The 26942-nt window shown below is 26.8% G+C and overlaps 10 protein-coding genes across 10 annotated transcripts; 6 read left to right on the top strand and 4 right to left on the bottom strand. All coding sequences in view use genetic code 12, as the record gives it.

The window, feature by feature from the left end:
* Nucleotides 1-1841: 1841 nt before the first annotated feature.
* Nucleotides 1842-3728, top strand: KGF54_003564 (uncharacterized protein; the record flags this gene model as incomplete). The annotated part of the gene is made up of 1 exon (XM_051764166.1): nucleotides 1842-3728. The coding sequence occupies one exon, from the start codon at nucleotides 1842-1844 to the stop codon at nucleotides 3726-3728; it is 1887 nt and encodes a 628-aa protein (XP_051619624.1).
* A 926-nt stretch (nucleotides 3729-4654) lies between these two features.
* Nucleotides 4655-6868, top strand: KGF54_003563 (BUL1; the record flags this gene model as incomplete). Its single annotated transcript, XM_051764165.1, has 1 exon — nucleotides 4655-6868. The coding sequence occupies one exon, from the start codon at nucleotides 4655-4657 to the stop codon at nucleotides 6866-6868; it is 2214 nt and encodes a 737-aa protein (XP_051619623.1).
* Nucleotides 6869-6940: 72 nt separating this feature from the next.
* On the bottom strand, nucleotides 6941-8200 carry JEN1 (Jen1p; the record flags this gene model as incomplete). Its single annotated transcript, XM_051764164.1, has 1 exon — nucleotides 6941-8200. The coding sequence occupies one exon, from the start codon at nucleotides 8198-8200 to the stop codon at nucleotides 6941-6943; it is 1260 nt and encodes a 419-aa protein (XP_051619622.1).
* A 2210-nt stretch (nucleotides 8201-10410) lies between these two features.
* LYS9 (saccharopine dehydrogenase (NADP+, L-glutamate-forming)) lies at nucleotides 10411-11745 on the top strand (the record flags this gene model as incomplete). Its single annotated transcript, XM_051764163.1, has 1 exon — nucleotides 10411-11745. One exon carries the CDS (start codon nucleotides 10411-10413, stop codon nucleotides 11743-11745), a length of 1335 nt encoding a protein of 444 aa, XP_051619621.1.
* A 34-nt stretch (nucleotides 11746-11779) lies between these two features.
* KGF54_003560 (uncharacterized protein) lies at nucleotides 11780-13189 on the bottom strand (the record flags this gene model as incomplete). The annotated part of the gene is made up of 1 exon (XM_051764162.1): nucleotides 11780-13189. One exon carries the CDS (start codon nucleotides 13187-13189, stop codon nucleotides 11780-11782), a length of 1410 nt encoding a protein of 469 aa, XP_051619620.1.
* An 898-nt stretch (nucleotides 13190-14087) lies between these two features.
* Nucleotides 14088-14960, top strand: KGF54_003559 (uncharacterized protein; the record flags this gene model as incomplete). Its single annotated transcript, XM_051764160.1, has 1 exon — nucleotides 14088-14960. One exon carries the CDS (start codon nucleotides 14088-14090, stop codon nucleotides 14958-14960), a length of 873 nt encoding a protein of 290 aa, XP_051619619.1.
* Nucleotides 14961-16323: 1363 nt separating this feature from the next.
* FUN31 (serine/threonine protein kinase) lies at nucleotides 16324-19719 on the top strand (the record flags this gene model as incomplete). Its single annotated transcript, XM_051764159.1, has 1 exon — nucleotides 16324-19719. One exon carries the CDS (start codon nucleotides 16324-16326, stop codon nucleotides 19717-19719), a length of 3396 nt encoding a protein of 1131 aa, XP_051619618.1.
* Nucleotides 19720-20005: 286 nt separating this feature from the next.
* Nucleotides 20006-22213, top strand: KGF54_003557 (uncharacterized protein; the record flags this gene model as incomplete). Its single annotated transcript, XM_051764158.1, has 1 exon — nucleotides 20006-22213. The coding sequence occupies one exon, from the start codon at nucleotides 20006-20008 to the stop codon at nucleotides 22211-22213; it is 2208 nt and encodes a 735-aa protein (XP_051619617.1).
* A 41-nt stretch (nucleotides 22214-22254) lies between these two features.
* Nucleotides 22255-23754, bottom strand: TAF60 (Taf60p; the record flags this gene model as incomplete). Its single annotated transcript, XM_051764157.1, has 1 exon — nucleotides 22255-23754. One exon carries the CDS (start codon nucleotides 23752-23754, stop codon nucleotides 22255-22257), a length of 1500 nt encoding a protein of 499 aa, XP_051619616.1.
* Nucleotides 23755-24114: 360 nt separating this feature from the next.
* Nucleotides 24115-25959, bottom strand: KGF54_003555 (uncharacterized protein; the record flags this gene model as incomplete). Its single annotated transcript, XM_051764156.1, has 1 exon — nucleotides 24115-25959. One exon carries the CDS (start codon nucleotides 25957-25959, stop codon nucleotides 24115-24117), a length of 1845 nt encoding a protein of 614 aa, XP_051619615.1.
* Nucleotides 25960-26942: the final 983 nt, after the last annotated feature.

Raw genomic sequence — 26942 nt, 5'->3', positions numbered from 1 at the left:
CTCGGGGATCAAAATTTTAGAAGTTTAAAGACGAGGAGATGCAAAAGTCCGAGAATATTGATTATCTCCTATTTTACTAGTCGTAGCAATCGTTCAAAATTTGAGGAGAAATTTAAATTAAGACTTCAAACATTATCCATAGTTTTAACAGTAAATATTAACTACACTTATGCGGTTTTTAAATACGATATGATTTTCTTTTCCATATAATTGTTCTCCGGAAAAATTATGTTGTCAAATTCCACAAATTTGGTTGCAAAAATTAGGTGAAAAAAAAAATCTAAGGTAAGTAAAGTGAGACATACAAAACTGTTCATACTAATGCTAATTGAATTTTCAATCAAATTTGAATGAATTAAGTGACCGAAACAGTGAGAGAAAACGGTATATAAAAAACAAAAAAATAGAAAGAGTTTTTCAATAGTTTTTAAGACTGTAAAAATGAGAAAAAATGAGAAAATATGAGAAAAACGAAATTTACATACAAAAATTAAATTGAAGTTTTTCCTCATTACCTTTTGAAAGGTGAAACTGTATTAATGTTTTCAATATGAATTCATCTAATAAAACCTAATAAATAGTTGGTTTCTAGCCAATCAGCGAACTACATTAAAATTAAATTTTAATTAGGTTTTCTACCACTACCAAAAATTTTTTTAATTTGGTTAGTAATATTTCTCTCATAACTAAAAAAAACTATTTAAAAGTCACATTACCATTAAAATTGAACATAATAAAAAGAGAGAGATTAAAAAATAAATATAAATATTTTTAGGTTAATAAAAATCTTTTTAAAAATACAACAAAAAATTATTAAAATATTGTAAAGTCTTGAGGCAAAATCCTTCATTAATATAGTTACATTATTTTTACTTTTTACATGATCAATTCACTTGGTAATCTTCTGAGTTAATGATTCATAACTTTAATCTCAAGTATCAAATAAAGTAAAGAATAATATAATTTTATTTTATAGTTTATTTTTTTTTTTTAATTATCGTGTGCAAATTGTTGTTAAAAATAAAAAAATGTATTTTTTTATTTGCTAAAAATTAATTATACTACAAGTTTAACCACAGTTTATAAACAACAATTGTAGCTCAACTACAAGAAGTTAATCATCATAATTTCACTAAAAACTCAAAGCATTACTCTAGAAATATATCAAAGTAAAATAACTTATTCATTTTACAATTCTATTTAAAAGAAATTTAAGTTTATTTTTAGGTTTCAATTTTTTTTTTTTTTTTTTTTTCTAGTTTAATTTTTTCTCTTAAAATTAAAATCAATCAATATTGTATAAAAAATATTCTAAATCATTTTACTAGATTTTTTTTTATGAAATTACATATTGATTTAATTTTGATCATTTAGATCTTTACCTGTTTTAACAATCAAAAATACTTATCATCATTCCTTGTATTTAGTATTAATTAATTCAAACAATTACAATTACATAAAACTACTTTTAACAAGGTTTCAACTAGAGAAATTTTCAAAGTTTTTCACGTAAATTCATTAATCTTTAAATAATCCGTTTTTACTGCACCGCAATTTCTCAGACTTATCGGTTTTAGAAAACTATCCTATATTCCCATTGCATACCCTAATATTTGTTTAATTACTTTTCAATTTCAACAATTCTATTCCAATAATCATTACCTCAAGATGTTTTAGTATTTAATTCCAATTTGTTTAAATTAATTCATAAATTTAAATTTTGACAAGAAGGTTTGTCAATTTTTAATAAATTATCATTAATAAATTATATATCAGTTAGTGATAAAGATTTCGAATATCAAATCCAAAAGAATATATTATCAAGTTACACAATAATTATAATGACAGAGAGTTCAAAAACATCCCTATCAAAATTAAGTATACCATCATCTTCATCAGCATCAATATCATCTACTGCTACATCAACAAGAACATCACCATCAGAGTATTCAGAAGTAGAGCAAGTCACATTGAAAAATCATATTGAACCAATACCCAGTCCTGATCATACAAATAATTCGCAAATCCCCGAAGATCATAAACCATCATTTAACTACGACTTAGAAATATTTAATTTATGTAAAGAATATCTAAATAGTAAAAATCATCATGGATTAGCATTAGTTGCAAGACAGAAGGGAATACCTCCATTTTTAAGATTTAAAATATGGCCAATACTATTGAAATATCATCCTTTCGTTTTAAATCCTTTTATTCAACCAGATAACGAAATTATTGATGAATCTTCCAGTGATCTGGAAATTAGCTCTATAACAAGTAAAAGCACATCATCCACTAAAAGTTTTTCAGAATGTGAGAACGAAAAAGAACTTGATTCATCAAAAGATATTGAAATGAAGATTAAAAAGGATATTTCAAGATATATTCAAAGACTTTATTATTTACACAACTATCAACTTTCGGAGGTGGAAAAAGAACTCATATCAGTTTTAGAAAGTGCAGTATTAAAATTTGCATTAAAATGGAGTAAAATTATAAAATATGATTCCTCATTATCATGGATGGCTTTGAATTTGGCGGAGTGGTTACCACCAGTACCAAAAACACCTTGGGTGCTAGTTGGAAGAGATAATTATTCATCTGGTGGTTCTATGACAACTAGTGTATTTGAAGATTATTCAAACTACATTGATAATGTTCCAGGTTTAAAAGATTACCTCGATGAGTTAATATACAAAAAAGAAAATCTTTCAAATATGGCCTTTCATGAAGTTTATGAGAGATTAGCTTTGGTGCTATTGCATTGTCCAGAACCAACTAAAGAAGAGTCAGAAGAAGAAGTTGATAAGAAGCAGCAATTAAAAGTAAACAATAGTACATTACCAATTAAAGGAGGAACCATAGAAGAAAGAGTTTCATTTTTTATATTTTGTCTTCGCAAATTATTACCTGAATTATCACAATGTTTTCATGAAGAACAAATATTAACAAAATTTGGTTGTTCAGATGATGAATGGTTAATATGGTGGTTAAAATTTGTTGGTACAAAAGTTTGGTCAAAACATGATCGTGGTAGAATTTGGGATTTTATGATGGGTTGGAGATTGAAAAACCCCAAAAGGAATTTTAATCACTATTATGAAAAATTAAATTATGTTAATAGAAACACTTTAGAAAAATTAGGACCCGATATTTTTTGGACAGTTAATGCAGAAGAAAATGATATAGTTGATCCAAAAAGAAGTTCATTCAAAGATTTGATTTCTGAGTTAAATAATGAACTTAGTATATCAAAATCAGAATTATATCAAAAAAATACAACACCACCAACTACATCATCTTCGTCATCATCACCAACAAGTCAACATTCAACAGACACTCCTCCTTTACTTTCAATACCTTTTTCAAAAATAGATCCTCACATAGCATTAATATTCATATCAATATCATTATTAAAATCCAAAGAAAATACATTAGTTGAATTAGATCAACATGAAATTAGACAATTTTTATCAAGATTACCATCAAAATCTTATAAGTATAATCAAAAATCAAGAAAAAAATCAAGCGACCCAAACTCCGTGGTAGAATCAACTTCATCATCTCCAATAAATACACCAATTGATAAATTACCAATAAATAATATTATAATATCTAATGATTCAAGAAATAACAAGCATAAAGTAAATTTTATAGATCTGATTTTATGTGAGGCTGGTGAAATGTGGAGGAAATGGTTATGGTCTGAACACGAGCTGTGTAGCTAAATAAATGAACTTGATAATATATTGTGAATAATGTAGTATTCTCTATTTAATTTGAATGATTCGTGATATCTATTCTCTATAAATATCTTATCTAAATTATTGTACTTAAATTGTTAGAATCTCGTTTTGCTAAATTGATATAAATGTCAGAACTGAAATACGACAAACAATACAAAGAGACAAGAATTATTGTATTAAGACAATCTAAACATTATAATTATTATAACAAGAACAGTATTTTTTCTTTTTTTTTGATTAAAATAAATCAATTATATATAGAACGAACAAATGAAATGAAACGAGTAAAAATATTGACTCTTTTTTTGATAATTTTGGTGTTGTAACTTTAAATGGAGTTATTAATGAAGGTTGGATCCGACACGGCTGAATAATCGGATTTTGTACTAAAACATACTTTAGTATAAACAATTTAGTATGAGTCAATAAAATTTAGACTAACAAAATTAATAGTTGGTAACAATTTATCTTCTTGAAAATTGCAATCAGAAATATTACTGTCAGTGTGTCTATAGCTTTCATACCTGAGGCTAGACATTGGTAGTATCAAAAGCCTTAGGTTTATGATCTGTATAATTAATCACTCGTAAACCTATTACTTTTAAGATAAGCCAAAAAATATAAAAACGTTACAAACGTTACAAAATATAACAGTTACTGAAATCTGTTTACTAATCATTTTTTAGTCATTTTACATATGATTTTATAAAAAAGGAATATAAAAAATTATAATATATAAAGGACTATGTTTCCCTATTTTTTTCTAATCAAACATTATAGAACAGATTCAAATTACAAACGATTTTTCATTATTATTATTAAACATCAAAACCATACTCATTTTTTAAGAGGGGTTTCAAATATTTCATATCACCTAACATCAAACATAACTTTATTTGCAACCAATAATGTCACAAAAACCTAGCACAACCAAATCAAAATCATTTGATGAAACAGTAGGTAGTATATTACCATCATATTTGATGTATACTCAAACTATTGGAATGAACGTGACAGTTCCGGATGAAACAGATAATAGACCACCACCCATATATTCAAACGAGGAAATTGAATGTTCAACTTCAGTAAATAGTTATCAATTCTCAAATTTACAATCTGCTACTTCATCATTTACAAATACTATAAGTAATGAAAGCAATATAGGGGCAAACTCTTCCGATAATAATTCATTAATTGTTGCTAATGAAAATACAAATTGGAGAGAAACAATACTAGATAATGTACATCAATTGCCAAATATGACATTTGTAAATAACGAATTATCAAACTCCGTCAAAATTGAAATATATTATACGAAAGAAATTGGTGAGATGAACAAGAAACCAGATTTAATCGATCCTTCAATATATGAATATACTCAAGGTGATTTATTAAATGGTTATATAATCATTAAAAATACATCAAACAAACCTATCCCTTTTGAAATGTTTTATCTTTTATTTGAAGGTAATTTTATGGTATTTAATTCAAAAGATTCTAAGGATTTAACACCAGCTAAGTCAAAAAGATTTTTGGAAATGTTTGATTTTTCAGGTAGTTGGAATGAAGCACACATTAATAGATTAGTTTCTCAAGATGAAAATCCATATTATTGTACTAAAGGCGAAACAACTGATCCAATTGATGGGACTTACTTATATTTTGGTTCAAATAAAGTTATACAACCAAATAGAACATACAAAAGGTTTTTTTCATTCAAGATTCCAAACAATTTATTAGATTCTGAATGCAATGAACATAATTTATCAAACCATGTGGAATTACCACCAACTATTGGAATATCAAGATGGGAAACTAATCACTACCCCGAGAGAGAATCTACAAAATTAAGAGATTTTTCTATAATAAACTCTTCAATAAACTATGGAGTTATGGCCAGATTCATAGGGAGAAAATCTACATGGGAAGCAGAATTTGGAAAATTTGAAATTCCTCGAAGTAAAGACACCACTAAATTAGTAAATTCAAAGGGAGATGAATATATTATTTTAAAAGAATTGACCAATTTTGTTAGAGTTATACCTGAAAGTAAAGTGCTTACAGAAAATGAGAAGTTGATGAAACAAGTTGAGAATAAATTACTTTATGAAAATTTTGTAAAGAGAGTTAAGGAGAAGATTGATGTTGGTAAACAATTACTTGAATCAATTGAGGATTCAAACTTTAATGATGCTATAGAACTCAATGAATCTTTAACTCACCTAGAAATTGAAGCTGCTAAATTTACACAGTCTTATAAACAAGCTGATTCAATAAGGGATTTAAAAACCAATATTAAAAATTTAGAATATTATGAATGTGCATTACCATTAGTTAAGAGATCAATAACGGGAGTTAAAAATTTAGGTATATTGCTGATCAAAACTCCAAAGCAAGAATATGCTATAAAATATATACCACCTCAAAGATTTAGAGATAGCTCAATTGATGAATTAGCATCTACTTGGAAACTAGATATACCTGTTGATTTTTCAGTGCAATTACCTTCAAAAGATCCATCACATCCACCGACTATAAAAAACATCACTAGTGAATTAGTAGTTCATACAATAAAATCAATGTCAAAACCAATCCCATTAGAATTCAATCATGAGTTAATGTATTACAACCCTTCAACCAACACTAAAGGATTTCAGGATTTAGATACTTTCCATCACAATATAGTAAAACCATTACAAGATCAATCAAATACTTTGTACCAACTTTTGAAACAATTGGGTACTTCAAATTTCAAAATAGAAAAACAACTAGTTGATGACATAAAATCAATATGTCAATTGGATGAAAAATGTATGAACTTGGTATGCAATGATGTGAAAATAAATAATGAAAATTACAACCCTAAAAACTCATTAAATTGGACCTACAACACCACTACAAATTCAATAAATGCATCAATTAATTTACAAATCAACTTAGATAAATTATCATTAAAAGGTATACCCAATGGTAATTCCAATTTAAAATCTTTTGATAAATTTAATTTGGTACCTGATTTTCAAAATTGTTTTATTGCTAGATTTTATCATTTGAAACTAGTATTTGAATTGAGTAATGGTGATTGTGTTAGGTTTAAAGTTCCTGTTAAAATTGACAAATGATTCTATAAATTTTGTATACTGTGCATTCAAGAAAGATTTAGCTGGCTAATGGAGAGAATTAATAGTTAATAGTTAATAGTTAATACTTAATAAATTTAATAGAAAATAGCTTGTAGATTTTTTGCGAAATTTAAATCTTATAAGACTGGCGAAACAAAACATGCAACAAGTTTCAGTGAGCACCAAATTGTTCACATGCATGAACCTACGGCCAACAAGCTCTGAACAAGGACCACAAATTAAGCCTCCAATAACTGCAGCAATTCCTTGTAACACAATAACCACTGTTTCAATATCTAAACTCATTTTATATTGTACTGTTAATAAAGTAACATATAGGTCCTGAGAGGCCTGAGTTGTGAAATTGAATAAAGCATACATTATCACCAAATACGAAAAAACAAGATAGTCAGTTTTGAGGGTCTTGAAGATACTTGCATTTGCCAATTTCTGAAACATATTTTGATTGGTAGTGCCATTTAAATTTTTTTGTTTCAACTTTAATTTTCTTTTCTTAATTCTTAAAAATTCTCTAGTCTCAGGTGAACAGAACCTCCAAATAACTAGTAGAACACTCAATCCAGCAGAGAACCAAAATAAGGACCTCCAAGATTCTCCCTTTTTGTATGTGCCAGAAAAAGCTCTTGCAAAAATCATTGCAAACATATAACCAACTGAATAACCAGGCAAAAATAAACCTGACAAAGTAGCTCTTGCTCTCAAAAATTGACCTTCCATTGATGTAATGACTGATACCAGGTATGCACCGCCCATGCAGATCCCGAATAGTGCTCTAACAGCTAGGAATTGTTGATAAGTTTTGACTATTCCTGTGCAAGTTTCAATTATAATAAATAATAAACATAAAATAATATAAGGATATTTTCTACCAATTTTATCAGACAATGAGCCAAAGATAATAGCACCAACTGATCGAAGCATTAAGACTAACGTCATACCCCATGTAATTTCATAGACTGAAACCTTCAATGTAGCTGCAATATCCGTTGCAAAAACGGAAACACAAAAAAAATCGAAACTATCCAAAACCCAAAGTGCCCATCCCATAAAGTACTGGTTCCAATGGTAAGGAGTCATCTCTTTTAACCCAGGGATTGGATTCACAATTTCATACCATCTTCTTGTCTCATGATAAATTGGAAAATCTAATAATGTTGAAATTCTAGTAGCAAAGTAATTTTTTATTGAAGGTAATGATAAGTCCGGCTTCTCATTATATAAGTTAATATCATGATGATGTACTTGACTTTTCAGTGTGTTTGATTCAGATGAATAAGGTGAAATATGTTCAACTTCTGGTTTATCTTTCATTGAAAAAATTATATATCAATAAACGATTGTGAGGTAGTTGATAGTTGAAATGAGTTCTTGATTATTGTTAGACCAGATATCAATAACTAATTGATGTTTTATGTGATAATTAAAGTGAGTATATGCTATGGAATAGAGTTTTAATATTTTGATAAATAACTCAATTCTGGAACAACAAGGTTATTTATATATTCTTTTTTATCGAAGTAACTAATCACAGAAACAATAGTACTGTTTAAAAATGAAACATATCTACTTCCCCCTTTATCTTTTTATTGTTAAAACTCAAAGATAACAATTAGTTCATACGTTTCTTTGTGGACTATTCTCGGACTAGACGCATTATAAAAACAAACAATAGAATAAACATTTTTACATTGTGGGGAAGAAGATATTCTTTAAATTGTCTAATTTACGATTAATTCTAAATCAATACTTCTTGCTTTTTTTGAATTTCTGTTTGCTTATTCAGTTCATTTTGATCTAATTCTGATGGTTGATAGTTTCTAAAGATTTACTCATAAACGTATAGTCAAGTAATTGAATTGGAAAATATTCAAAGGAATTCGTCTCGCCTCTTAGTGTTCTCAAGAAAATTTAATTATCTAAACGGTTTGTCTTGCTTTAAGTTTGAAAGCAACCAAAACCAACTCACTACTTATAATTCTGTAATTTTTCAATAGATAATACTGAGATAAGTTCAAACGCGGCAGAATATTGATTTTTTTTTTAAATCTTTTTCTAAATATTTTGCAACCATTTAGCTATTATATATACAGGATTAGGTACTAGTTTTTTTTTCTTAACTATTGTATTTAAGATCTTTGACATAAAGTTTAAATTTTGTTTGTAGAATTTGTGGGGAAAAATACTCTGTCAATTTTAAATATTTTAAATTATTTTACATAGATAAAACGTTTTTAAGTGAAATTTAATATTTATCCACTCAAGATTACTGATCCCCCAATTTAATAAATTCAAAACCAAAATAGTTATCAAAAATTTTATAATTCTGATTGTTCATTTTTGCTAAAACAGAATAAAAATTTTATTGTTAAGGTGGGGCTACATACAAATATCAATCTCTTTTATCAAATTTAATCGATTTTCAAATTGTTGAGCAAAGTATGTATTTACAAAATTTATGGTAAGATCTAAATCTTAATAGAAGAAAAGAAAATTATTGAAACATGAATTTGAGGCTATTTTCCCCAATTTCAAGTTTTCCTGCCAATTATATTAAATCTCTAATTTTTTTCGATAATTTTTGAACTTTTGTATAAAATCGATTTTTACCAAGTTTAAAATTGCTATTTGTTGAGAAATATTACTGGAAAGCTCTTCAGAATCCGGGTATAATAGTCCACTTACTTTATAATCATAGTTCAAGTTCTTTTCCGTGCAATTTTCTAGAATAAAGTATTTGACATAAACTAATATTTATACAGTTTCTCGTAAATTAAATACATGTCAAACGTACACAAACACAAAATTCAATTCCATAAATAATTGTGTATAACCGAATGCTCTTATCCTTCGAAATTCCTCAGCTAATGTTCAGTTCTTCACTATGGCAACAAACTATTTCTTTGCACGAACTTTACTATTTGCATATTATGAGACTTTGCGACGAGAATCTTTGGATGTTGATTAAAAGTATTTAGTGAAACCCATACTACGATTTACATTGCAATTAAATGAGTTTATATTAGTAATTGTTTCAGTAATCTCGGCAATAAACCTAAAAGCTTAATAGTTTCATTGTCGATCTCTTTAAAATTCATATTTTCTTGCAAAACGAAAAATATAATTCATTAAAGTTAGAAGATTTTTAGGTTTTATACTTTTCCCCTCAAAAGAGTTCAATAGCGAATAATTTAATCCCACACAAAGTTCATGATACTACATCTCAATCCCCGAATTATTTTGTTATTTCAATTTGCACTATCAATGGAGATGTAAACTACTTTTCATTTTATTGACTCGAACTTTTATTTTCAGACACATAAATCTACGACAATTTTTATGATTGACTCATTTTTAGAAAATGCCTTTATCTAACGGAATCTTATCTTTGTGTCTTAATTCAGACTGAAAATTCTGAAAAATTTACCGCCAGGTTTTATCAAAGCAGAATAAAGAAAAAATAAAAAATTACACTTTCAATTAATTTTTCAAAACTAATTATCAATTCTCAATCGATCAAAACAATGGTTCAAAAAGTTTTATTATTAGGTTCAGGTTTTGTTGCCAAACCAACAGTTGATATTTTATCATCAGATCCAAACATTGAAGTTACAGTTGCATGTAGAACTTTATCAAAAGCAAAAGAATTAGCTAGTGATAAAGCTCAAGCCATTTCTTTAGATGTTACAAATGAACAAGCATTAAATGAAGCAGTTGCAAAATTTGATTTGGTTATATCATTGATTCCATATACTTATCATGTAAATGTTGTTAAAGCAGCTATTAAAAACAAGAAACACGTTGTTACTACATCATATATAAATCCTCAATTAAAAGCTTTAGAAAAAGAAATTGAAGATGCTGGAATTACAGTCATGAATGAAATCGGATTAGATCCAGGTATTGATCATTTATATGCTGTTAAAACTATTGAAGAAGTTCATAAAGAAGGTGGAAAAATCAAATCTTTCTTAAGTTATTGTGGTGGATTACCAGCTCCTGAAAATTCAGATAATCCTTTAGGTTATAAATTTTCTTGGAGTTCAAGAGGTGTCTTATTGGCTTTGAGAAATTCTGCTAAATATTGGTTAAATGGTGATGTTGTTGATGTTAAATCTGAAGATTTAATGGCTTCTGCTAAACCTTATTTTATTTATCCGGGTTTTGCTTTAGTTTGTTACCCAAATAGAGATTCAACAACATATAAAGAATTATATAATATTCCAGAAGCTGAAACTGTTATAAGAGGAACTTTAAGATTTCAAGGTTTCCCGGAGTTTGTTAAAGTTTTAGTTGATACTGGATTTTTAAAAGATGAAGAAACTGAAATCTTTACAAAGGAAGGTCCATGGAATGAAGCCACTGCCACTTTAATTGGTGCTAAATCATCGTCTCAAGAAGATATAGTAGCTAAAATTAAAGAATTAACTAAATTCAAATCTCAAGAAGATGAAGAAAGAATTCTTGATGGTTTCAAATGGTTAGGTTTATTCTCAACAAATCCAATTAAACCAAAAGGTAACCCATTAGATACATTATGTGCAACATTGGAAGATTTAATGCAATATGAAGAAGGTGAAAGAGATTTAGTCATTTTACAACATAAATTTGGTATTGAAAATAAAGATGGTACAACAGAAACAAGAACTTCAACATTAGTTGATTATGGTAAACCAGATGGTTATTCATCAATGGCTAAATTAGTTGGTGTACCATGTGCTGTTGCTACAAAACAAATCTTGAATGGAACTTTAAATAAAAAGGGTTTATTAGCTCCAATGAGTTCTGATATCAATGATTCAATTATGAAAGAATTAAAAGACGAATACGATATTTACTTAGTTGAAAAAACTCTTTAAAATATATATATATAGTAGAGTAATATAAAATAGTCTAGTCGTAAAATTCATCATCTTCTGATTCAAATCCAGTTGAATAATTCAGGATAATATTTGATATGTCTTCAATCATTTCTTCCTTTGTATCTGTATTTAATGATCTAACTCTTTGCAAAAACTTTTTATGGTCTTTCAAATAAGTTTTAATACCAGAATGAATATTAAACTCAACGTGAAATTGCCTTGTTTTTAGTACTTTTGGGAATGTATCAACATTTAGTATATCTGTTATAGTAGGATTATTAAAAATATTAGTTTCATCAATCTCCATATCTATTTGATTAGTAATTATATTCTTGGAGTAATACTTGACTTCAATTTGTGACAGTGATATACCTAAATTAATACTTGGTTCCAAATTCTCAAAATTGTCTATGTCAAATGAATTTATATCAATTGGTTGGTTAAAGTCTCCATCATCCACAATTTTAATCTCATTTATAATTTTTTTTGATTCATCTCCTTTTGTTATTAAGCTAGAAAATTCATACATCTTAATTGGATCATCTTTTGAATTATTTAACCCCCATATTGAGTTTATAAAAATGGAAGGAATACAAGAAGTTTGCCAAACTGAATCTTTATTTAACTCGATTAATGGGGAGTCCAAATTTGGAGCTATTGGAAAGAATAAATTTGAATTCTTGTAGCACTCCAAAAATGTTTTAATTTCGGATATTTTACTCAAAGATGTTTTTGGTTTAGCAAGGAAATTTCCATAAATCCAAAAATTCCCCTTACTGTTAAAAAATTCATCTTGAACAAATTCAATCATTGAGTTAGTGAATCCACCCCAAGAATCATTTAAATTTGTCCCCACTTGAAGACCTTGTAAAAAATCACATTTTTCTAACCAATACCTGAAATTTTCATCAACTTCAGTTTCACAATTTTTAAATTCTTCTACTCCGTTTTCGAATAATTCATATTTCAAATTGGGAATATTGTAATGGCTACCAAACTGATTATAGTTGTGTATATAGTTTGGAGTAGTTATTAATGATTTTGGATCATAAATCAATTTATTGAAATCAGTCCAATATTTCGTGTTTGTAACATTTAATAAATTGGAATTTGAATTACCTGTATCAAGACTTTTCTGGTATTCATTTTTAGTAATGCTTGGTTTATTTATTATATTCATGTCATAATTAGGCATACTTTCTGAGTATTCATATTTATTTAATGAGCCTAGCCCACTTCTTAATTCAAATATTATGGATCTTGGGTAATAATTGACTGTTTTATTTTGTTGTAAAGATCTGTATAAGAATATATTTAGGTCATTTTTTTGTTGTTGCTTTTGTTCATTCGTATACGGTATTAGTGACTCCTGATAATTATATAGATGAGTTGTTATATTATTTGAGTACTGTCCATATGATAAATTTAGTATTTCACTCATTGTTATCTGTGCAATTGATAAATGTTGCAATTGTATTATACAGAATATAGATTCAATTAATAGATGAGATCTCAATATTTGTACTACTTTTAGTTTTGTGTAAGTATCATATGGAATCTATTTTGTTATTTACACAACTAATTTTGCATTTCAATAAAGGTTTGGGAGTTAACAGAATATACGCTGGCCAATATCAGGAAAGCTTTATGAGATGCATTAAAGACAGCCTGGGACCAAATCTACTTGATTTTTTTCCAATTTTTCGTTCGTAAAATTAGATTATTAGTAAATCCGTGGGAATTGAAGCTCAAAATCTACAGCTTAAGCATTACGGGCTACAAAGTTCTTAAGTCTCTCTTATACAGCAATTTTTAGCATGAATTTGTTGCAAGACAATTTGAATTGATCTAGCTGATTTGGCCCCACCCGTAGATCAATTCCTTTATTTAGGCACAACATATCATATTTGGGTCTAACTGATGATTAAACAGCTAAAGAGTTAAAAGCTATTAAGCTCTCCTTGTCATCTTTTCTTAGTTTGTTCATTCTCTAGATATGCAATCCAATTTGTAAGTTTTGTTCAATTAAGTCCAAATACTTATCTCTATATTTGGCCATTTGTGTAAACTCGATTATAAATAATACTGTTTTATACCTGTATATAAATTTAATCGGTTAAGCTTAAAAATAATAGGACGCGTTTTTTCTCTTTTTAATAAAATTATTATGTAATTAAAAGAAAAATAATAAACAAATTTTTTAAATTCATTAATTAACAACCGACTGTTTGAACTATCATTATTATATAATTACTTTACAATTTATCATACAACATACCCATTAAACTACTTAATTTAAATAGTCAATAATATATTCAAATAGGAGAACGTATTTATAAATGACAGAAGTTGACGAAGCAAATAATACTGTTGTTTCTGTTTCATTAAATGACCCAATAAATGAAGAAGAATTAATTTCAACTAATGATATATTGGAAAATATTAATACATCAACTACAAAATCACCATCCATATCATCAATATCATCAATAGAGAGTAATTCATCAACTGATAAACTTATAAAATCCTTGTCATCAACAAAATTAACAACTAAAGATGATCAAACCAGCACAACATCAGGGACAGAGTCATCAACTACTACAATCAGACAAGTATTGGCCACTACAAATGATAATAAACCAAATAGATTACCCCAATCAGTTGCTTCCAAAACTAATTTTTATAATGATTTAAATGAAAAAAATAAAAATCAACTACCTCAAAAAAAGAAACCAATTAAATTTACTGTTCGTAAAGTCTCTCATGAACCAGTAAATATAAATTCAAGTTCCAATTCATCATCACCAACGACTTCAAGAAATCCAACTCCAACTTCAGCTACGTCATCTAAATTTTCATTCACAGACAAAAATATTGAAAAACCTAAAAATAATGACATAAAATCACCAACTACTACAGATCAACATGAAGTAGAAATAATAAGTAAATTAAAACAATCACAACAAAAATATGATCAATATGAAATTAGAATTATTAAAATTGAAAAAGAAATTGAATTCTTATTACAATTATTACCACCATATAATGTTGAAATTGATTATAATACAAGAACAAAAATAAATAAAGCTATCGAGAAATTGAAATTAAAACAAGAAGAAATTATAATGAAAAAATATAATTTGGGTATTGTTATAAGTAGACTTTGGAGAAATCATGAGAGTAGTGAGATTTGGGTTAGAAAATTTGATTGATAGAAGAAGATAATTGATCAGAAATTTATTTATAGAGCTTAAATACTAATTACTTTAGTAATAAGATCAAATATATGATATAATGAAATGACTCAATTTTAAGCCCTATTTTTAAATCCACCCAAAAGATTTAGAAAAGAGCTATTTCTTAAATCGAGATATGTAGATACTAGATCTAATAGATTTAATAAAATCAAAATTTTAGATATGAAATTAGACTTATTGATAAAACAGTACTTGAAAAAAATTGAAAAAATGAGCTAAAATTAAAGTATCGTACCACTTTCTACAAATATATATATGTTTGTAGTAGAGTTAAATTATAATTAACAATATCTATTGTTGAATACAAATTTAGATACTAAAGTGAATGAAAATAAAACTGATCAATACAAATAAATCACAAGCAAGTTTGTAGCTGTAGTTAATTAATCAATTATTGTTTAATTTTTAGGGGATATCACATATTTAATAAAATTGTATTGTTTCTAATTTACTGACGTATTAAAAAGTACGTTTGTGTAGTATTGCATGTCCTAAATGCTACCAATTCGTATTGATTTAATTCGAAAATTTAAGTAAAAAAGCAGTTACGTAATTTATAATTTGTAATCTAATCTATTGATCTAACAATATAAAAGGAAATTATTCACAATTTCGTAGTATTGTGAGAAGTTCATAACTATTATTAATTTAATCAATCGATACTACACTTATATACCCCAAAATAAGGAGCTTTTATTAAAGATTTTTAATGTTCAGCCTTATCAATAAAGAAAACTAAAATATATTGAAAAATTATTTATCTAATCAGATAAGATCTTTGAAAAAGTCAACTTTAAAATTATTAAATAGATTACAAAATCGTGATTTGAACTGATTGTTACAACTTTAAATCAATATATAAGATTGTAATCTCTTTTAGCTTCACTTGGTTATTTGTAATATGCTTTTCTTTTAATACTCAAATTATTGTCTTAAGATTGTAACATAATAAAATTTAACTAATATTATAAATAATTCTAGTAATTAATTTTAATATTAATTTACGATTTTGTATTTAAATATTAGTATTTACATTTTATTTTTATTTATAATCATTTAATTTATTAGATTTTATTATTATAAGATTCTCAAAATTTTTTTGAGATTAACAACAAGTCTCTATTCATTAGATTACAATTAAAAATTCATTATTTATTTGGTTGTTAGTTGAAAACATCAGCAAAAGCACTTACTAATTATTTTATTTCAATTTTGTTACTATTGAATCTTTAATTTATTAACCAATTTTTTTTTTCTTCAGAAATTATTATATCTACATTTTTTACATTTATTATTTTTACAACTCATTTTGAAATTAATGACTATACAAAGAGTTCAATTAAATAATGATAATTATATGAGTTCAACAAATCAACAACAATCATCACAACCACAAATAAATAAATCTTTAAGATCTAAATCACCAAGTTTTCAAAATATTCAAGATTTACAAGATTTCAAAATTCCTATACCAGAAAGACCTGGTTTACATGTAAAAATCCCATCATCAGCACAATTTGCTCCTTCACCAATACCGAGATCTAATAGTAAAGGAATATTTGAAGATAAAGATCAGTTTAAAGAAGATATTTTAAAATTTCCATTTGAATCATCGCGTGCTTATTCTTATGCTCATTTATCACCAAATTCTTTAGCTTTAAGATTAAATGTACTAAAAAGATCTTTGGAAATTTTAAAAGATAGACCAGATTTATTCAAATCTATAACAAATCAAAATGAAGATGAATTAGCACTAAACAGATCTATATCTATTGATGGAGCATTTTCAAATCCACCTACAATAAAGTCAAGTATATTTTCTCACTCAAATCATAGTGCAGATTTTTCAGATTTAACAAGTTCTCCAAAAGATCAAAAACAATATAAATTACAATCAAATGCATCATCAGCTGCTTTAGCTGCATTATTTAGACCAAGTCTACAAAGATCTGATAGTTTACCACCAGAATCATCAGAGGTTAGAAAAACTTCTGCACCACCAGCATTACAAGAAATAACTCCAATCACCAACACCACCACTACCAACAATTCAAAAGATGATTTTAAAGATATTATAAATTTATTGGAGAATGACTTGGAGTCTGTTTCAGAAAATTTTGATATAGCATCAACTATAAAAGATTTAACTTTATTCTCAGCAGATGAACAACATCAAATAAAACATGATATACTAAAGAAGAAATTGATATATGCATTAGCCATGCCATTTATAGAAAATTCAGTCTTGACATCGTCACTACTAGGAAATGATGATCAATCACAAAGTTTGGCGAGTGCAAAATCAAGTTTAGCATTAAATTCCTTAAATAAACCAACTACGAACAAAAGACCTTTCCATTCAATGCTTAATAGTAAATATTCATCACCACAATCTGTATTCACAATAGAATCCGATTTGCCATGGTCTGTAAAAGCAGCCAATGATTTAGCGTGTCTTATGTTTGGTTTATCAAAACAGATAATAAAATCTTTAACTTTAATGGATTTGATAGCTCCACAATTTAGAGATTTTGTACTAGGAAAACTTACAAAGTATACATTTGAAAATAGTAAAAAAGATAGTATAATTTTTGCAGGTGAAATAGTTGCTATAGTACGACCAGGTGATAAAAATTATAGTTGGACTTCATTATGGGCCAAAAAAAAGGGTAACTTAATAATTTGTATGTTTGATCAAATTCCGTGTGATGCATTTGACATTATAGTAAATGAGAATGGTTACATAATTGATAAAATTAATGAAATTGCGGGGAATTTTATACATGATTATAATATTAATACAAACAACCTAAAAGAATTAAGTGAAACATTAAGTGGTGACTTGGTGAAAGATGATGTTGAGTTTATAAATCATACAAGATATTATACATTACAAGTTGATAATGGAAATGAAAATTTACCATGTGCTATTACTTCAGTGCCACTTGATGGACAAATTAAACTTAAAATCCATACAATGCCGTATATTGCTGGTATCTTTGTTATAAATGCAAGCAATTTTAAAATCTTGTCTTGTAACAATGCCATAGCTAGAAATTTATTTGGTAAGTCACTAGAAGATTTGAAACATCATTCAATTGATGAATTGATACCGAACTTCACTAAAATTTTAAATGTTGGGTTGGAAGAAAATATTGATACATTACAAGTTGAAAACGGGTTGGTATTACCGGAACATTTTTTCAGAAAATATGATGCTGTTTTAAAATATCAAAATCAAACTAGGTTGGTAAATACTGAAGAAGATATTTTTCTCAATTCTTTAGGTATTGAAGGTATACATAGAGATGGTAAAACGTTATTTGTTGACGTACAAGCTCGTGTATCTGCCGATGATGCATTAATAGTCTGGGTGACATATTCAAGAAGTCAACAAGATAAAGCTATAGCCAATGAATTAGAAAAACTTCAATCAACAAATTCTTCAGCTATATCATTAGCATCAACAATGTCACAACCACCAATAAAACAATCAAGAGTAAACAACCTTAAAAAGAGAGTTAAAACAAGAACAAATTCAGCAAATAATTTACCATCACAGCTAAAATTATTTGACGATGAAAAAGAAAAAGACCTTATGGAATTTTCACCAAGAGAAATTACAAGATCACTGAGTACAAGAAGAGTTAAAACAAAGTCATTTGCAATTCCAGTATCACATTTAGAACCTTTTATGTTTAACAAAACCAATAAATTTGATTTAAAAAATGATGTTGAATCAATAGAACTGAAGGATATTACTCAAGAAGATATTGAAGAACATGAACAAAATTTCAAGATACTACTTTCAGAATACTCAGAAGAAGAAATACTAAAACTAGAAAATGACTCTCTTGAATCTATAAAATCAGAATCCAAGAAATGGCCAACAGAAGTTGGATTGTATAGACGATCCAAAAAATTTTCAGAATTTAAAATTATAAAACAAATGGGAGAAGGTGCATATGGTAAGGTAGTATTAGCTCAACATAAAGAAGATCCATTATATAAAATTATAATAAAATGTATAGACAAGGAAAGAATTTTAGTTGATACATGGGTAAGAGATAGAAAATTAGGTACTATCCCTAGTGAAATTCAAATAATGGCATTTTTAAATTCCGAACCACACCCAAATATAATGAGAATAGTTGATTTCTTTGAAGATCAAAAATATTATTACCTTGAAACTCCCATTTTTGGAAATCCACCAGCTATAGATTTATTTGACTTTATTGAAATTAAAAAAGATTTAACCGAATTTGAATGTAAATTCATTTTTAAACAAATTGTTTCTGCTGTATATCATTTACATAAAGAAGGTATTGTTCATCGAGATATTAAAGATGAAAATGTCATAGTTGATGAAAAGGGACTAATAAAACTAATTGATTTTGGTTCTGCGGGGTATGTGAAACAAGGACCATTTGATGTGTTTGTTGGTACAGTAGATTATGCATCACCAGAAGTTTTAAGAGGTGAAAAATATGAAGGCAAACCACAAGACATATGGGCGTTAGGGATATTATTATATACAATGTTATACAAGGAAAACCCATATTATAGTGTTGATGAAATAATGGAAGGTGAATTAAGAATACCATATGTTATCAGTGAATCAAGCGTTTCATTAATAAAAAAAATTTTAATTAGAGATGTTAGTAAAAGACCCACTATTACAGATATAGTAGAAGATAAATGGCTACAATTTTAAATTAAAATTAATAGAGTTTAATAATTTATATATTTATATATTTATTTATGTGTTTAATAATTAGGGATAGTTTTTTTTGGAGATTTACTTCAGCTTTGTATTTGGAGGATTTATGAACTTAATTTATACCTATTTTTATAACCAGATTTTAATATTAAATATTATTAAGTGTGTCGTGTTTCAGTATTTGCGACAGTCGCGAGTCTCAAACGCGTTTTATTCTATGCCGTTCATAAATAAATTGTTATACTGTTTTTACAACCAAAGTTTAACCAACCAAAATACTATGGATCAAGATGATACCAAGTTTGAAATAATAGATCAAAACAATATCCCCATAATTATCCACCTACTATATACAATAAGTCTAAAATCAGTCCTAAACGAAATTCCCACCGAGAATTCACTAAATCAATCACAACCAAACCTACTATCAGAAACATCACAAGTACATTTTTTCAGATCTGGGGTGAAAATACGACGTAATATATACTTAGTTAAATTGAAATTTGGTCAAGATGATAAATTTGAAAAATTTGGAGTATTGTATCCCGTTGTAAACGATATATTTGGGATTTTCAGAGTTGATTGTGAGATACCAGAAACTGATGATTGTGAGGAAATGCCAGAAATAACAAATTCTGAAGGGTTATTTACAATTACTAAAGATATGGAATTGAGCAGAAACTTGAATTTACCACAAGTTACAAGTTTTTCAATGAAACCACCGAGTAAAGTTATAAGAGAAGAATTTCAAGATCCCTTACATTTTTTACAAAATAGATATTATCAATCACTTTATTCATTAAATGAACCATTAGTATATTTCCCAAAGACTTCAATTTCGAGATTTAGAAATATCTGTGTTAATGAAGATCGAATTATTGAAATTTTATCTAGTATGATTATGACTATTGAGAGTTTTGATTTGAGGTATGAGGTCAATTTTTTAGCTAATTCGAATACAAGTGAAATTGAATTAACTCATAAGTTGCATTTCATGGACAAAAACGGAATTAGAGTGGTTGATGATAAAATTGAAGGAATAACAACTGATCAGCTACAGAAAATTCTTCTAGAGTTGAAAACTAGAGAAGCTCAATTGCAAATTATTCTCATTTTCGAATTACTTTTAACTAAAAATATAAACGAAGAAGAATTTTTATCTAAAAACTTAAAGAAACAAAACTCAATTCAGAAAAAGAGTCAAGAAAGTCAAAAAATAAATTTAGTAAGATCAAAGAAGAAGAAAACTGTAAAACCAATTGTAATGGAAGTTTTATCAAACGAGTTCTTCACATACATATATATGAACAAAATAATAGATAGATTAAACTTATGGGAAGTATTAATCTCAAATAAAAACAAAGACTCAAAAAATATTTTACCTCATGTTTTAATATTATATTATCACAAAAGTTTACCACATTTGACAAAATACGTAATTGAAAATTTAAAGAATATAAATATGAAACTAACAACGAGTTCAAAAAAATCAAAAGCTGATCTTCATAAAGTAGAGAAAAAGATAGATAGACCAAAATTGACAAAGAACAATGACAATGACCAATTAATCAAAGACATTTCAATAAGTTCAATCAAAAGGTCGAAATCAAACTTAGGACAATCAAAAGATTTAGACAAAAGGCAAATTAATTTAGATTTAAAATCACCAAAGACAAAATCAATAATTGAAGAACCATCACAATTAATTTTTAGTAAAGCTAAGAAATCAAAAAGCATCCCCAATCTATCATCCAGCTCAACTACATCCACAAACTTGGCTCAATTCCAATCATTTTCACAGATTCAAGCAACTCCAGCAAAACAAAGAACAATAGATTTAGCACTAGAGGTATTCACACCAACAACCAACAAAGATAATGAGTTTGTAAAACCAACAACTAAAAATTCAATGACTTCAAAATTACAATCAATAGCTCAACATACTGAAGAAACTGATGATGATGATAATGAATTAGGTTTGGTGGTGAATAGTTCACCTCAAAAATCAATAGTTAGTGTTGAAGCTACTCCCCAAAAACCATCAAATTCTTCCAAAATGTATCAAACAATTGAAGCAACTCCACAACAAGGCAAAAATATAGATGCAACTCCCCAAAAATCGAAAGTAATTGAAGCTACGCCAAAACAAACTAAAATAATCGAAGCAACACCACAAAAAGTTTTAGCAGCAACACCAAGGAAAAGATTAATTAATGGAACTCCAAAACAAGTTGTAGCTACACCTTCTATTAAAAAACCAACTTCAACACCAAAAACAAAACCAGGTGATCCAATCCCATTATCAAATTCACCAATTTACAACGCATATAATTCTTCCAAAAATTTATTTAATGATGATGACTCCAATGACGATAATGACATTAATGATAATGACAAGAGTAATAACAATGATTATGATTATGAATATGATTCTGATGAAATTTTAAATCCTACAAAGAAATCAAAATCTACGTACTTTAGAAAATAGCCATTAGATAATTATAATAATACAAATATTTTATTACGAATTTAAATAGATATTTCACCGAAAAATATACCTTTTACTATATCTTTTGAATCATTCTTTTCAAGTACGATATTGGCTAATGGTTCACCTATTCTTTCTTTTAATTTCTCTCTTATTTCATCACTAAGCTCTTCTTCATCAACATTCATTTCATCCTCATTATTAATTCTTCTATTATTTGAAACATTCAACTTTCTTAGTATATCTATCACAGTATTTATTAAAATATTTCTTTCATATTCATTATCATTTTCTTCAATTACCGATTTATACCAAATTTTTAAATTACCAATAAGTACTAATTTAATAACTTCATTACCTAAATTTTTCAAACCTAATAATGCACCATAATGAGTACCTATCGGTTTTGTTGAATCTAGTAATGCTCGTAATAAAGTTCTTGTAACTCTTGGTCTTAATGTTGAATAAGAAGATCCATAAACTTTTATAATATGTTCTAATAAAATTGATGCAAATTCTCTTATAGTTAATTGATTTTTTAAATTTTCTTCATATTCTTCTGAGTTCTTTTCATTTATTACAGGACCAATTCTTTTAGCTAATAAAAGTGTTAATATACATGGCATTAATGCATGAACATATGGGTCCAAAAATATTGTCTTGTTATCAACTAATGATGATATAACTTCTAGCATTGTTGACAAAATTTCTATATGTCTTAATTGATTTGTTATTTGTTCTGCTACAAATTGGATAAAATATGGAACTAATTGATGTAATCCAGGATCGGATTTTAAGGATTGTAATGCTGCATTTTTTAAACTTTCTTCTTCTGGATCTGTTGATACTAATACTTCAACTACTTTATCGAAATATAATTTTAATTCTTTTGATAATACATGTTTTACTAATGGTTTTGTTTCAAATCCCTTCTCGATGGTTGTGGTTGTTGGTTTTTTGTTCTTGTTTGCATTTGTTGTAGTTGTTGATGAAGTTTCTTCTTTCTCTCCACCTAATGATAATATATCATTACCTAACATTGATGAAGTAGCACCTCTTATTGCAGGTGGTAAATTCTTAATTTCTGAAGGTAATGGATTTTGAGGAACCATTGGTTGTATACCTTCAATAGCTAACCAATGAGCTGTAAAAGTAGTTTTTCTAGGTACTTTAGGTAATTCTTGATTAATCAATTTTTCAAATTCAATTTCATGATCATCAACATAATATAAAGTTTGACCTCCAGCACCAACCATAGTTTCTTTAAATGTTAATGGTTGTGAATTATCATACCCGTATAATGGTTCAACATTTAATACTTTTAATGCATAATCTATATCTGAAGTCATTAAAATCTTTCTCTTGGAATGACGCATAAATTTTATAGCTAATTCTAATATTTCATGAATTCTATATTCAACATCCATTGCTAGATTTTTTGCTGGTTCATCTGGTAAGTTTATCCCCAATGAATCTGCTGCATCTTTTACGGTGTCATAAGGTGACCATAATGAATGAGATAATGGGACCCTTGCGTCCATTTCGGGATTGTTGTAGTTTGATCGGTATATGAATTGGTTTGGTTGTAAAGTTATATTTTTGTTTACTTAAACAAATTTTTGTGCAAATTACCCGCGACATAAAGTTCACGACATCACTTTTTTAATAGTAATTTTTTGCAACCATTAGCCCCATTATGAGATAACAATTCGGAGCAATAAAGGTCGGATTGTAAGACGTCGTTAACTCGGTATAAATTCAAAAGCTTTTATTTTTGTTCACAAAAAGTACAGTATTATTAATTATTCATTAATTTAAGTTTATTCTATATACATTTATAATAATTTTATGATTGTTATATTGTTTTATTTTATATATTGTTTATATTTACTTTTTTAAATCTATTCCATTAATCTTGGATTAGCATCGGTAATTTTTTGAGTAATTTTTGGATAGTTTACATTTTCTTTTAAATATTTGAAATTTGGAATTTTAATATCAATTTCATTTTCAAATTTTGGATTTGTTTCGGTGGTTATTCTTGAAACATTTTTGTATATATCTGCATTTTTAATCCAACCACGTAAGAAATTTATACATGCTTTATCATGTTGCATATAATTTTTATATTGTTTTAAAAGTGAATAATATAATGCATCTCTTTCTTTTGATTTAAAACTTTCTGAAAATACAGTAGCTGCTCTTAATGATGACCAATCTGCATTTGCAATATATCTATAATGTTCTTCATCTAATTTTAATAACAAGTTGTTCCAAAGTTTTAATATTTCTTCATATGAATAATCAACTGTACCTGCTTGTTTTAAAATTACACGATTTGAAATTATACTTTTTTCAACATTGAATTTATCAAATGCATCTATAACATCTTGAATTAATGATTTATCTTTCCATGTCATATTTGAAATTAATGTATTTAAAAACACTTCATCAATTTTTGGACATTTTGTGAATATTAATTTTAACAATTTTATAGATTCTTCATCCGGGTTTGGATATTTACCAAAAAATATTTTGAACAATCCAGTGTTAATTGTAGCAGATTTTGATGAAAGGTCATTAACATTTTCAGTATAATGATTTGCAATACGACTCCATAATTCAATTATATCTTCAGTTGAATCACCTGCATCTGAACAATTTTGTAAAAATGAAACCATATAAGGAGCTTTTAATACAACAACATAAGGTAAACCATCTGAATTATCTATAGCTTTTTCAAAAAATCTTTTGGCAATAACAGTATCTTTACAATTACCAATAAAGGATAAATGTAATTGAGCTAATCCACCTAAAATGGATCTTTCTTCGGGATTAGTTTCATATGAATTCATTAATGCTTCTAATGCATCTAAACCTCTTCCATGATCACCTTCACTTATAGCCACTTGACCAATTCTATCAGATAAGAATGGATGTACTGGTTCATTTTCATTAACACTCATATTATATATCGATTTAATTTCTTCATAAGAAAATCTCTTGGTTTCATAAGCAACCTGTAAAACAATTGATAATACATCATGACTTAAATATAATTGACCAATATTATTTTCATTATTATTATTTTCTTTTTCTTGTTCTGATTGACTTACTCCATTTTCCCATAAATTTAAGATTTCATTATATAATTTAAATTGTAATAAAGTACCAAATACTTTGAATAATATTCTTGTTGATAAAATTTTATTGAAATCACCCAGGGCAATCATTTCTGATAAATTTATTATAGCAGTTTGATAAGTTAAATCTTCATTAAAAGCTTCTGCTTGATCTTTATCTCTATTTCTTGATTTTCCTAATCTTGATCTTCTTGATGTTATAGTTGCACTATATAAATTTGCAGAATATTTATATAAATTTAATTCACTCATTTGATTTTTAAAAGATTCATCTTGTATTAAATTTGATAAATTATCTAAATCTTTATATTCTTTATCATCTTGATTATTCCAACGATTTAAATGAGTTGGTTTATGATATTTATGATGATAATTTTGAAATTTTTCTTTATATTCATTAGTGATATTTCTTTCTTGTAATTTAGGCGATATATTATTATTACTATGACTTGTTGATATAGTTGCATTATTTCTAAAAAATTCTATATTAGGATTAGTTGTAATTGATGATGATGATGGTGTTATATTTTGATTTTTAGCTAATTTTATTTTGGAAATTAATGTTGGCCTTAGACCTTGAGATGAATTTATTAATCTAAACATTGTGTGTTATTTTGAATATTTATATATTTTTATATGTTATAGTATGAATAGAATATTGAAATGTTTAAGATTAGTTTCATAAAACTATATGAATTTAAATTTGGTTGTAAAAAAATGCAAATTACTTCTAGTTTTATATTACTATTAAAAATTTTCTTTTATTGTGTAATATAAATTTCTTATGTATGGATCATTTATTATTTCTACTTAATATTTCTTTTACTGTTAGGGACGAACAACTACCAAATGAATTGTTTTAAATTCCATTTTAGTAAATCTTTGTTTTTGTAAGTAATTAAATCACCTTATAAATTTAACTAATAATTCAAAATCAACAAGTTGAATAAATCTCTTAAAAAAGTTAAAAAGTAATTAAACAAACCCTTATAATATCAAATATTATTAATATAATATAGACAGCTCTTTTGAAAATATAAACATACAAAGAATGCTGGGTTATTAATATTTATTATTTCTTTGTCTTTTCTGTATTAAAAGAATTATAATTTTATTAAAAGTGATTAGATAATAAGAAATTTACTTTGATTTTTATTTCAAAAATATATTATTTTTACTTAAAAGTTTGGCGTTTTTGACATTGTCCTTAGTTTCAAGTGTCAACTATATATATAAGAAGAGAAAAACAATTAACGGTTTGTTTAGAAAATTTAAAGTTATTATATAAAAGAAATTTTGAAATCTGATGATTTTGTGAGAGTGACTGTTTTAGATTTTTTTTCTTTTAAACAAATGATTTTGATTTGGGGTTTGTTTTTTCTTTTATTTTATTTCATGTAATTATGCCGTTATTTAAATTAGCCAAATAATACTTCAGTTCCTTAAGTGGTTAAAATAATATTTATTTTGTTAAAAGACTTCAATTATAAGATTTGTAGAAATTCTTGAATTGAATGCAAAGTGATTCGATTTAACAACCTTATAGAATTCTAATTTACAATATATACAGTATAAACATTATCACT

Source organism: Candida jiufengensis, assembly GCF_024610255.1.
Source record: "Candida jiufengensis strain CBS 10846 chromosome Unknown scaffold2, whole genome shotgun sequence".
Lineage (NCBI taxonomy): Eukaryota > Fungi > Ascomycota > Pichiomycetes > Serinales > Debaryomycetaceae > Lodderomyces > Lodderomyces jiufengensis.
This window is presented reverse-complemented; position numbering and strand designations above follow the sequence as displayed.